General features: G+C 45.7%; 1 protein-coding gene across 4 annotated transcripts in view; it reads right to left on the bottom strand.

The window, feature by feature from the left end:
- Positions 1–3,455: 3,455 nt before the first annotated feature.
- The window catches only part of GALNT15 (polypeptide N-acetylgalactosaminyltransferase 15), a 44,031-nt gene continuing 33,982 nt past the window's right edge, over positions 3,456–13,504 (bottom strand). For all 4 annotated transcript variants that reach the window (XM_008514204.2, XM_008514206.2, XM_070577523.1 and 1 more), the window contains 4 exons: positions 13,304–13,435; positions 12,812–12,916; positions 8,347–8,490; positions 3,456–5,510 (listed from right to left, as the gene is read on the bottom strand). In XM_008514204.2, the coding sequence (XP_008512426.1) occupies positions 5,364–5,510; positions 8,347–8,490; positions 12,812–12,916; positions 13,304–13,435 (528 nt within the window). In that variant the 3' untranslated portion in view covers positions 3,456–5,363. The remainder of the gene's footprint in view (positions 5,511–8,346; positions 8,491–12,811; positions 12,917–13,303; positions 13,436–13,504) is intronic.

A 13,504-nucleotide genomic window follows, 5' to 3' on the forward strand; every position in this document is an offset into this window, starting at 1 on the left:
ATCTAATCTCATGTTTGGCTCTTAGATGTGGCTATTTTCAGAGGCCACTGATCCTGGCCCATCTCCAGAGGGCCCCTTGCAGCTGCATCTATGTAGATCCTCTCTAGAGGGCTACCTACCTGCCAGAACCCCAACGGCCTCCTCAAGACAAGGGCCATATTCCCACCACTACCAGCAGCACCTTTAGTAGCTCTTTCATCCCACATCCATATTAAATGGCCTTTCTGCTCTTTCACACTTTGGATTCTTCCAGGAGAGGAGCTGAGGCTGAGAAGAGCTGGAAATCTGAGCAATTAATTGATTTACTCAGTGCTCTAGAAATTCTTTGAAGAAACTGACTCTCTTCACTCCATCAAGATTTGCCAGTAGGACTTGGTGATGGAGGAGCATAGAGGGCTGGACAGAGGAAAAAGGAGAATGAGATAAAAGATACCACAAGAACATGGGTGTTGGAAAAGTAGCTTTGCTCAGAGATGAGAAAAAGAGGGAAGCTGAGGGTGAGATAAGGAAAGCGAGGAGAGCATAACACAACCACAGAACAAACAGCAAAAACAATAAAAAAGGTAAAGAACTCCCCTGGTCAAAAGAGTAGAACTAGTAGAATGAGAAAGAGAAAGAGTGCTGAGGGAAGAGAGGAGAATGAATTAAAAATGGCTGTATTACATTGAACAAGAGGTGATGTCCTATACAATATAGGATCAAACCATCCTACCATGTGGATTCAGAAAGAGATCTTTGAGAAGCAAAAGAGAATAGTCCAAGATCTGGCCCAGTGAGGACTCTCCTGGTTCCAAGTAACAATAGAAAACTACTGGAATAGTTTAAACATTGGCTGCTCAGAGAGTGTCTGCAGATCAGCAGCATCAGTATCCCCTGGGAGCTCATTGGGAATGCAGAATCTCAGGTCCCACCCCAGACCCACCGAATCAGAATCTGCATCTTAACACAATCCCCAGGTGATTTGTGAGCACAATAAAATCTGAGGAGCACTGGATTAAACAACATATTAGGGGATGTCTCATGGACTCTGAGGACGGAGATCCAGCAAGACCTCAGGAACAAACTGGAACCAGCAACTTGAATACTATCAAGATGTTCCATCTCTTTCCTCTGCTCCTATTTGGATGTTTGCCTCCCGGTCCCTCCCCTACTCTTTAATTCTCTCCCTCCAGACTGGATTTATCTGCTTCATAGGGCCATATACAGAAACCAAGGCTGCTGAGAGCTCATACATTTTCATATCATCTCTTAAGTCTCTTGTAGAAAGACTGCTTTCTTAGTCTCAGTAACGAAATTACTGGGGAATGTGCTGATTGACTCAACTTGGGTCAGACATCCTTCCTAGAGCCGATCAGCAGGAGGCAGGGGGTGGAATCGTGTGGTGGGAACTAGACAGCTCCCACTGTGGTCGTATGGCTGGAGCTGAAGAATTGCACTGGCTAGCTAATCCAATAGCTGCCCAGCTCCCACACAACAGATACTTCTCCACCCTCTGAACAGGGTCAGCACTGGTGCATCTGGGCAGGTTACGACTTTAAAGACAGCTACTCAGGCTCTCTTGGATCTTATTTAAACCAAACAGTAAGCAATGCCACCCTTAGCCTTTTCCTAAAGGAGAATGATCAGCAGTGCCTTCCTGAGGGTCTCTCAGTAAGGGGTTCCCTACCCTCTGGTCGTGCTTTACTGAAAAGGTAAAAGGCTTTCATAAGCCCAAGCTGCAGCAGAATTGACCCTGTCCTCTTCCCGAGAGAGAGAACTGCAGCATTTTAGCATTTATCGTGGGTTCTGGAATGTCAGTGGACTGTGAGTTTGCCGAACAGTTTGGGAGTTGTTGGGAAACTTTAATATTCAAACATGATCTGATATGTTTGGGCTGAGCTGCAAACTATCACTCTAGGGGTGAAGTCAGCATGATAGTCCTTTGTCTTTTCTTTTGAGGAAGATTAGCCTTGAGCTAACATCCACTGCCTATCCTCTTCTTTTTTGCTGAGGAAGACTGGCCCTAGGCTAATATCTGTGCCCATCCTCCTCTATTTTGTATGTGGAACACCTGCCTCAGCATGGCTTGATATTCAATGGTAGGTCCACGCCCGGGATCCAAACCAGCAAACCCTGGGCCGCCCAAGCAGAGTGTGCAAACTTAACCACTACGCCACCAGGCGGGCCCCATGATGATTCTACTTTTAAGCCAAATAAATTCAGGCAAGCTGCTTATATGTTGTGATAGCCTAATGTATTGGTATTATGTATTGGTATTATTGCCTTTGGTGATGAGAGAACATAAACATCCCAGACCTGTGGAAAGAACTCCCACAGTAAAAATCATCACAATGTTGAAACAATGCTAAGGACACACTTCCATATCCAAAGAGCACATTTTGTGCAAGAAGGGGTTGAAACTATAAGGAGATTAGAGATTGGAGGGACTGTTATTAATACAGAAATAGCAGATGGTTCTAGAATCCTGGAAATATCACTTCCTTGGCTATTGTGCTTAATGTAATCATTTGAATTATGCCTAAATCAAGGCGTTTGAACAATCAGGGCAGGACTTGGAGGTGCTTTGGGCTTTGGCCAAAAGTAGTCACAAATAAGTTGCATTTTTAAAAAAGGTTTTACAGAACAAGCATAAATAGTGTACATAATATATAGAATTGTCCAGATCTGGTGACTGATCACAGATCACTTGGTGTCCAACTGGCTTTTCCAGTAGAAACTGGCCTTTCTAGTAGAAAATGGAACCCTCTCAGGATGAGCACAATAACATGACCTCTAATAATGTCAAGTTCGGGTGCAGTGACAGCCCTGTCATCATGGACCTGTGGGACTTTTTGATGTCTATGGGAGTTGGAATTCTGAGTTGGCCAGTGGGATCTATGGCATTGAGACCAAAGAGGAAATAGATCAGGGCCCCTCCAGGGATGACATCTGCTCTTACTTTTGTGAAATAGCATAAGAGTGCTGGACTCCAGACTGCTGGCTGAAAACTCTCTATCCCCCCAGGGGGATACTTAATAGTGATGGTGAACTTGGCGGGGGTGATGCTGGAACCTAATCTTGAAACTCAAACAATGAATTCCTATCATAAAATTCAAGTGGACAAGTGAAGATCAAACTTTTGGGAATCAAATCTTCCAACTGCCAGGTTTCTCTACTTTTACATTGGTCGTTTTGGATAATATCAAAGCGAATGTCATAGAGAAGGAAATTTGAACAACGCGGTTCCACTATGAGGAAAAGGTTGAATATCAATTAGAACCAAATAGAGGCATCTGTTTTCTTTAAATTAAGGGTCTGTAAGTACCAGCCGGGGACCGAGTTGACAGCCATTTCTGTAATAAAGTAATAAATCACAGGGATGGTTAAGGAAGCAAGAAACACTACATTCTTGCTTTGTTCAACCAATTAAGCAATAAGCCATCTGGGTCCTTTTCTTAATTACTGTCAAACACAACTTATACAATTGAATTCAGCCTTTTATTTAATTATATTAATTTATTGCAGCAACTTTAAACACCCATAATACCAATAATAAAGTTCATTAAAAAAAAATAGAGGTCTTGTTTAATTTTCCCTTCTCAACCATTAATGCCTTTTACAAGGTTTCCATCTGAGAATTTTTAGCTCCATCTCAGCCACAGGATGTTAGGGGAATTTGTTTCAAATATAGACAAGTCTGATGGAAGAAGACAGTGGCTAAAATCTCTTCTCTCCATGGGATGATGAATCTATCTAGATCAGCACTATCTAATAGAATCATTTGCAATGATGGAATGTTCTATGTCTGTGCTCTCCAATACAGTAGCCACTAGACACATGTGGCTATTGAGTGCTTGAAATGTGACCAGTACAACTGAGGAACTGAGTTTTAAATTTTCTTTAATTTTAATGAATTTACATTTAGCCATATGTGGCTAGTGGCTACTAACACAGGTCTAGAGGGTAGTCTGAGGAAGGAGAAATGCAGTGGGTCATTGACGAAAAGGTGGAGAAGGAATATGTAATTATGATAGGTATTGTCTGGAAACCCTCACTTCCTACTTAGTTTTTCTCATTTGAAACACACTGTGTTCTGAGATAGCCCAAAGGAGATCAGCATCTTTGAGAGGAGGTTTCTAAGTTGACCACGTGGAGAATGAATTCTATTTGAAAGAGAAATGGGCATGAATGGTGTCTTCTTAATAGCAGAACCAACCCCACTCAGCAACTCTTATGGTCGAACCAGGTAGGCCAGGTCACAGCAAGGAGAGTCGTTCCACTCTTGTTAGTGTTGGCTCTGTTCTAGTGGAGGTGTGTTCTTCCATGGTTGTGAACGCTCAACCTGTGGGCACATTTGGGTGTCTCAGACAGGCTGCAAGCTCAGAGATGGCCCTGTGAACCCTCATGGACATTAACACCTAACCCTGGTTCTTCTCATAAGAATTTTGGCTCAGACACCAGCATTTCCCTTCCAGGGAGTTTTGCCTCTTTGTGAAGGTTGCTATTTCTGATCCAGTTGATGCAAACCCTGTAAGAGGGCATCAGGAGAGTTTCTGAGCTGTATACATTTTTGTTAGTGTGAACGCTCAGTCTGAGTGATGCTTCCAACACCAATGACTAAAGAGAAATACATTGCATGAGAATCTGGTTGTGGTTCACCACGCTAGAGAAGGGCTAGAGCAGAGTGAATGGAGGTAGAAAGTTCTGAGGAAATTCTCATTAATATGAAAACATCCTATGCCAGGTCTGCTGCCTCTTTCCAGACGCTAGAGAGCTGGAGAATTCGGTTAATGCTCTCTTCCATCTTCCCTCTAACCCTACTCTTCTCTCAGACGCTTCCCTTTCTTCTTCCGAGCTGTGGCTCAACCAAAGAACGTGAAATTTTTCCTAATAAGCTTAATCCAAAGTTTTTGGGATGTCAGGCCTTTTTATCCTCTTTGCACTTTAATTTTCATGGTTGGCTGCACAGACAATCCAAGGTAAGGTCATTGGAAATAAATCGGTAGACTGGATTTACATATCCCGGAGGTGCTGCCAGAGAATGTCCAGGCCCCTTTCCTTAGTCAGAGATAAAAGCAATTATTAAGTGCTCAGCGGAAAGAAATGAAGAATCTTCTGTGCTATGTAATGATCATCTACTAGTGATGAAGAGAATGAGACAATGAGCCCATTTTTTTTTTCCTTTTTCTAAAACAGCCAGCAGCCAATGAATTAAGATGTGAGAAGGAGAGACATTTTTATATTCATCCACGGAGCCTTCTTCTCTACTATCACCAGGAGCGCAAACACAAAAGGGTCGGCTCCACGAAATACACATGTTCTTTTAGTTCCCTTGGGGTTGAAGTCTGATGGCCAAACTTCTCTTTTCCTTCTGACACTGTCCTTCACCGTTCGTCCACAGTGTTGACTTTGTCAAATTGCCACAGCTGGCTAGCTTTTCCATCACACTGGCGCAAGTACAAATCTTTATTGTTTCCCTGAACCACAGCTTCCATGCATTTCCCAGAAAGAATGTGGACAATCATTCCATTCTGAAAAGAGAGAGGAAAAGGAAAAAAAGAAAACCAGTCAGACCCCAGCAATCACTCAGCAAAGAAAGATATTTCTAAGATTTGTGCTAATCACTAAGCGAATAATAGAGGTAATGTGAACCGGCCTGGTAAGCAGCATTTTCTAGTATTTTGGTTAATATAAAATATAATTTAGGTAGCCCTAAAATTTAGGCATCATTCAGAGCCCTGGGTTCATTAAATAATTATCTTTATTGTGGTGTGTAATCGTGCCATTTCTCAGAGAGCTCTGGTAAGGAGGATGCCAGTACATAGAGCACATTCAGTCTTTATGCTGTATTGGTGACTGTCACTGTTATCGCTGTACCTCTGAAATTCTGCTTCTAAAAGGATTGAATTTAACTTCTGCCCTCTGTTAAGCCAGCAATTTAGTACGATTGCCACCAGGTTGTAGTAGAGAGCAGAGTCTCTAGGACCCACCAAAGGCCAGTCAGTCATGTTTGGAAGACTACAGCTGCTTCCTGTTCAAAATCTACCAGATTTAATGTTGAATGTAGCCATCCCCTTTTCAAGAAGAAATCAATTATTAAACAACCGTAATCAACAATACTGATAATGTCCATTTATTTGTTAGTTTAGATTTATATTTCCCACGCCATAATATTCACACTTTTAAACTATACGATTCAGTGGTTTTTTTGTATATACGCAAAGTATACACAACCATCACCACTGTCGAATACCAGACATTTTCATCCCGGTAAGAAGAAACCCAGTATCCACCAGCAGGCACTGCCCATTCCTCCCTCCTTTCAGCCCTTGGAATCACCAACCTCCTTTCTGTCTTGATGGATTTGTCTATTCTTGGCATTTCATCTAAATGGAATCAGACAACATATAGCCTTTTGTGACTGGCTTCTTTCACTTCGCATAATATTTTCAATGTTCATCCATGCTGTTGCATAAAATAGTACCTAGTTTCTTTTTTTCCTTTCTTGTTTTTATAGGGTAAAAATACAAAACATAAAACTTACCATCTTAACCATTTTTAAGTGTAAAGGTTGGTAGTGTTAAGTATATTCACATTGTGAAACAGATCTCCAGAACTTTTTCATCTTTCAAAACTGAAACTCTGTACCCATTAAACAACAATTTCCCTTTCTCTCTTCTCTTCAGCCCATGGTAACCACCAATCTACGTTCCGTTTGTATGAATTTGACTACATTAGATACTTCATTTACGTGTAATCATACAGGATTTGTCTTTTTGTCACTGGCTTAATTCACTTTGCGTAATGTCCTCAAAGTTCATTCATGTTGTAGCAAATAGGATTTCCTTCCTTAAAGGCTGAATCACAATACACTGTATGTTTACGCCACGTTTTGTTTATTCATTCATATCTATCATTGGACACCTGGGTTGCTTCCACCTCTTGGCTGTTGTGAATAGAGCTGCTATGAACAGTACCTCATTCCTTTTTATGGCCAAATGATAATACTTTTTTGAAGTCTTATTTTTTTAATGCCTAAAAGATGCCAGGTACATTTTAGTCACTAACGTTTTACGTATTATTTTTCAATGCTGTTTCTAAAACATATCTTATCCAGAGGACTTGCTTAGAATGATCCTTTATGATCATTCATAAAGGACCTTAACTTGACGTCTAAGACTTCTTTGAGCATTTGGGCCCCTGAGTCTTGGGTTCACTTGGTATCAAAGCTCCAAGAGCTTTGTTCTCAACTGCTTATTGTGAGTTCAGCTTAAGTTTCCATCATATGATGTTCTTCTTTCACAGCCTGCTTTAAGAGTACTAATGCACAGAGTTCTGCTTAGTTATTTTACCCTCTTTATTCCCAAGCAAAAATTGAAGAAAAGAAATTTTTTAAAAATGTGTGTAGGGGGCCAGCCCAGTGGTGCAGCGGTTAAATTCGCACGTACTGCTTCGGCAGCCCAGGGTTCACCAGTTCAGATCCCGGGTGCAGACATGGCACCGCTTGGCAAGCCATGCTGTGGTAGGCGTCCCACATATAAAGCAGAGGAAGATGGGCATGGATGTTAGCTCAGGGCCAGTCTTCCTCAGCAAAAAGAGGAGGATTGGCGGCAGATGTTAGCTCAGGGCTAATCTTCCTCAAAAACAAAACAAAACAAACACACACACACACGCAAAATAAATTAAAAATGTGCGTACTTATTTGCTTGCGTATTTATACCCTAACTCATTTCAGGAAGGATTTGAGGTGCAAAGCTATGTATGGACACTTACTGTTGATACTGTCACCTTCCTATCCCAATGCTGTATGGGGGATCCACTCACTCTCCCTAAACACCTGCATTCCTCCTTTTTCCTCTTTATTGATACATAACCTCTGGAAAAGATCCAGAGCTTCTCTCTGGGGTCATACGAATCAAAGTCTTCCTAAAACGATGAAATGCTCACAGGAACTTGCAAAGGAAGAGGATGATATCTATAGCCACAACTATTTTGGTGATAGAGTAGGGAAGGGCTTTTCCATTGCTCCTAAAACCACACCACCGAGGTGGTTGACTGCTTCTGTAACATGCTCCATGGTCCTACTTGTGATCTGAGCTAATAAACTTTAAAAAGAGGCTGCCTCCTCTCTCTGCCACGATCAAGGTCAGAGCAAAACAGAAACATGGCAAATTGGTACATTTCAAGATGCTGGCGGCCCAACTTTGCTGCAAGGTTGGCTTTACCTCCCCCTGAGGCCTTAGTGCCATGCCACTAAGCTCAACACAGAGGCACAGGCCTGTAAAGTAATACTCGACCCCTTGAAAGAGCCTGGGACACAGTGCCAGCCAGTGACACTGCCGAGCCCTTTGTGAATGGATTACTCACCTCCTGGAAGTCCCAGTGCTGCTGATGGATGGCAGGGCTTTCCTCCGTGCAGTTCTGAAGAATCACCTGCTCTCTCCTGACATCGAAGCACAGGTACCGTGGGCTGCCGAAGCGTATCTCCTTCCTGCCAGTGTGCTTCAGGTCCTGGGACAGAGGCAGGGGTTATTAGCATAGCTAGAAGATGCTCCCCAACCTAGAGATGAGGGAAGGAGAGCTCACCATAGGGCTGAGGTCTAGGGGCAATCTTCAGATTCTATGGGGTCAGCAAGACCGTATCTCATAGTCAGGTCCGCAAATATGACACTAGACTAGCCCTGGCATCTGAACATTCCATCTGCTTTTGCATTCATATTTATGCATTCTGGCATGTTCCTCCATTACTCTATTTACTGCCCCATAGGCGAGGCCATGCAGAATGCTGTGTGTTTTGTGAGTGTACTGATGGAAGCACAGATAAGGAATACTTCTGGGGCCCAAGTTGATCTCTTTCTGGAGAAGATCTCTTCTTGGCCCTGTAACTGATTTTCCTGCTGTCTGTTGGGTCCACTGACTCTCGCTTGTGGTTGTCACTTCCTCTGGTGTTTTGTGGTACTGGATTGTGCACACATTTGCAGGCCTTCAACTGTAAGAAGCCCACTTTCCATTTGTTCCTGCCAAGCAGAGCCAGAACTAATTTTTATGTTAATTTTGTGGCTGGGACACAGGGTTGTGACCCGTACAGTTGGATGGAGGCTCCTGCTTAGAAGGGCTTAATATTCTTGCTTTAATATATTTGGTTTCATGCTCTGCTGTTACTGTCTCGAAATTCTCAAACTTGCCGAAGTATAGGCCCCACATTTTCCTTTTTGCGCTGAGCCCCACAAATTAGGCAGCCAGTCCTGCTTGAGGACTCCCAGACCACACAGTTCATGTAAATTTGAACCCTAAACCAACATGAGATGCCTCAAAATTTTCAGGAGAGAGTAATTCTCTCCTACGCAAAGACCCTGTAGAGACAGACAAGCTTCCTTGTCATCTTCCTGTGTCGGTGGGTGGGTTTTTCTAGTCAAACTTTTCATAAGTAGGTTACTCTTTGACACTCAAAGCTAGCTTTTTACGGGAGCCTCATTCCCAGTTCTCCTCTCTCACGGCCTGAAGGTGGGACCTCATCGCTCACCCTGCATGAAACCAATGCCTCTGGATTCCTGAGGTTGACAGTAACTGTCCCCTCACCCCAGGTGGGTCACTTGGCCCATGCCCTGTGGCTCTATTTTCAGTTGCCTCTTGATTTTTTTGCCCCTGGAGATTCTCTTTGCCCTAAACTCAGTTACTTATGCACAAAAGAGGGTGTTTCTTCTTATTTTTTTATATGGCATATCTAGGTGCTTTCAGCTTATCTAGTTCACAGTTTTGCTGAGTACAGAAGTCCTTGCTAATTCCTCCTCCCCAACAAGAATCAAAACCCCAAAAAGCTAACAGTCTGTTTGCATGAGGGGGATTCATTATCCACAGTTGCGGGTGAGGAAACCAAGACTCGGAGAGGTTCAGACGCCTGCCTGATATCACACGGCTAGAAAGTGGGGAGTTGTTCCCACCGCATTACACAGCTTCCTCACTTGGCATTTTATATCTATGTCCTCCTCCCCTGTGTCAGATGTGAATTCCTGTCAGTGTGTTCTGGAAGACTAGTAAAGGGCAAAGCTGAAAGAGGCCAAGTGGATCCTGAGCATTTGCTTCCCCACGTGTCCTGCAGGCCCGGGGCCTTCCCCCATGATCCCAGGGCTTGCACGGCCAAGTGCAGCCCCCGGTGGTCCTCCTCAGGGCTGGACTTAAGACCTTCCAGGAGATGTTCTGGGTTTTGCCTCAGGTTCTTGGGGCCTCACCTGACTCAGTTGATCAACATCTCCAGGAACTGATAGTTTGTTGTTTATGTTTAACAGAAGCCCTTGGGATATGACAGCCTAACGCAAAGGCCCCAGTCACATACTGAAAGGAGAGAGATCGGGGGCAGGCTAGACTTTCTAGGTCAGCATCCAAGCTGCGACAAGAAGTGGATCCACCAACCCTCAGCCAGCATCACTGAGGCTTCCCACCACCTTGGGAAGTTATTCCGTGATGGAAATTTTGAAGAGAAGATATACCCTAAGATATAAAGAGACCTTTCTGATGACCAAGGGGCCTACATGGATGCTGGGATGTCCCTGCTGCATCTAGAGCGTTCTGCTGACTTCTACCTTCTACTTCTCTCCTAGGACACTCGAAGGGGTTAAGTCTACCAGTCTGGAGGCTACAGGAAGAGGCAGGATTCCACCCTTTGCCTCTTTCCTTCAGCTTCTGGGGGTTATGAACCAGGAATTTTAGACCCCCGTGGGGCCTCAAGGCATCCATGAACCCCTGGAAATTGTTAAAATTTTGTGTGGTGTGTGGTGTTTAGATATGTTTTTCTTGGGGAAAGGTCCTGAGAGTTCATCAACTTCTTAAAGGAAGCAAGTAAGCTGTGATAAGAGTCTGAGTCCGTGGCTGATGTGTGACCTCTGAGCTTCAAGCCCCACTGCTTCTCCTCCTCCTCTTGCCCCACTTCTGGGCGAGCTCATAAGAAAGCCCTGGAACTCCCTTCTCTACTGTTGGTGGGAAGTTCAAACCAGAGAAGCCCAGCCTGAGCTTGGAAGCCAGCACCCGGCCCAGCCCAACCCACACGGGAACCAAAGCCACCGCCCCTTCCTGCTCCCTTGGGCCGGTTCAGGCCTGCTTGTGAGCATGCCATGCTCTTCCCAAGAAAGTCTCACTAAGTGGACAGTAGTGCTTTTCAGTCTCTCTTGTTGCATGTGTGGGGTCATCAATCTCAATAGCGGAACCAAATTTTGGTTCAGGAGCTGATCCTGCCCCCATATAGCAACCTCAAGATATAACCTAAAAGGGTTAAAAACTACGGCCAGGGAATGGACAAGCCACTAGACTGACCCATCCCTAGTAGGCGTAGCATTGATTTCGAATAGTCTGTACTGTGTTGGGCCATATACACTGTGAACAGGAACTCTGGCTCAAGGATGGGCCTCTCCCTGTGGGCAGAGTGCCTGCAAGTCATGTTCAACATCTCTCTTTGGCTGCCCTTTGGGCCATAAGCTTCTGTTGTCACCAGGGCAGCCTCATTCCTGTTGTGTACTGAGGGGTCCAGCCATGCTGCAGAGTGGGGCCTCAGGGAAATCCACAGACTTGGTCTTCAGTGCTGTCTCGTGGTCCCAAGCAAGTCAGAGCCCTCCACTCTGGGGAGAGGCTCCTGCCAGCCCTGGCATCCCAGTAGAGCTTATGTGCCATTCCCTCCTCTCTCCAGGGGCATTTGTACCCTCTGCCTTCCTTCTGACCGTGGAATGAAAGCCTTCCTTGCGGTGGAAGGAATTTCACAGACCAAATTGCTCTGTGCATGGGAAATGTTCTGAACGAGGCCACTGCTCTGAAACCTGGAGCCAGTGACTCCCTCTGTGCATAAAGCTCCTCTGGCAAGAGGAGCAGATGGTGCCCTGAAGCCAGGAGGCCTGTCTGCTCCAAATTCAGCCCTCCCTCTCCACTTCACACACACACACACACACACACACACAAACATACACACACACCCCAGGCTCCTGTGGTGCGCTAAAGTTCCCCCTCTGGGAACTTCGGCTCCCATAGATCGCCTTTAAATGCCTGAAAGTCGCAACACATCTACTGGGCCAGGACTCAGCACCAGAGGTCGTGAGACTTGACAGTAGAGTCCCATCAGGTGGTCGGAGGCACCGCTGCACGGGGAGCAGTTCCCGTTCCACTCGCTCCCTCAGTGCTTCTGCATTGACAGTGCCCGCTCAGGGGACCCACTTCCCATCTCTGGTTCTAGTTGGCTGATGATCTCTGGCTGGTCCAGATGGTGGAAATTTACCTGCACACAGGTTTTCTTTGACTTCTGATTATAGTTTTTTTAGTTTAAATAGGGAGCTTTCCATAAACTCTGGATTTCCAGTGTTTTTTAAAATTTTGGGTGATCTTATAACATTGGATTTACTCTCATACAAACAAAAACCATTTGTTGGGGCTGGGCAGGTGCAGCTGTCCTTTCAGATGGGGCATGAGCTCCTCAGTCACAACGGCCTCCACCCAGCTCACCGTGCTCATTCCCTTTACCTGCCTGGACCCTGGAGACATCTGTGTTGCAACTCCTGGGCTAGCTACTCTCTGAGCCTCAGTTTCCTCATCTGTCAGATGAAAGCATTGGCTAAACAGCCTCTCCATTTCCCTCAGGCTCAGACACTCATATGCTCTGATGACGGTCCATGTCTGTGCTTGCAGCCGGGGGCAGGGCAGGCAGAGCTAGGATGGGTCGTCAGCAAGGGGGACCATGGGCAGTCAAGGGACATAGGACCACTGAAAGGAGATGCCCCAAAGGGAAGTAAGGAGCATCCCAGGAAAGACCTCTCTCAGGTCCCGGGCTGTTACCCGGAGAACTCTGACCACCTACCTGTTGCTGCCGGCTGTCACTGCAAGGAGCCAGCATCATGGCACAGCCCAGGATGTCCCCTTCTGCTTGGCAGTCTGCACAGAAGCCCAGTCCAGTGTTGTGGAGCTGAAAGTGGACATCCACACAGAAGTGAATCCCGTCCTCCTCGTAAAGACACCCTCTATCAGGCGCCCTTGCTCTCCTTCCCTCTCAGGAGCGTAGCTCAAGGTGCCAGGCTCAGGCCACAAAAATGAGTGAGGTCAAGCTGAAGCCGCTGATCCTAAGGGACAGGCCTCCTGAAGGAGGCAGGCTGCACCTGTCGTGATGAAGTGCCCTAGGATGGGCTATGGGGCAACCCAGTCACCTCCCTCAGGGTGGGCATGGAAGCCTCGAGCCCCACTGAGCTCAGGACAGGTTGGCCAGGGTCATGGAAGAGCATCTGAACATCCAATTTCTGTCTTGGGAAGCTGCCCCCCTCCCCTTCCTCCTCCACTTCCGTGGGGCATGCCTTGCCTTTCCAGAGAACCTGGGCCTGCATTCAGATGGGTACAGCTCGGGATAGATGTTGGCCAGAAACCAGTGGAACATGCGACAACCCAGACTCCTTTGCAGCTGCAAGCGTTCTGTGCAGTCGGGCCTCTCAGCCTGGGGGAGGAGAAAGGCACGGGCAGCAAGATGGAGCCAGCCTGCTTAATACCAGAGTTCACGTGGTGC

The sequence above is a fragment of the Equus przewalskii genome, chromosome 15, assembly GCF_037783145.1.
Source record: "Equus przewalskii isolate Varuska chromosome 15, EquPr2, whole genome shotgun sequence".
NCBI classification, from domain to species: domain Eukaryota; kingdom Metazoa; phylum Chordata; class Mammalia; order Perissodactyla; family Equidae; genus Equus; species Equus przewalskii.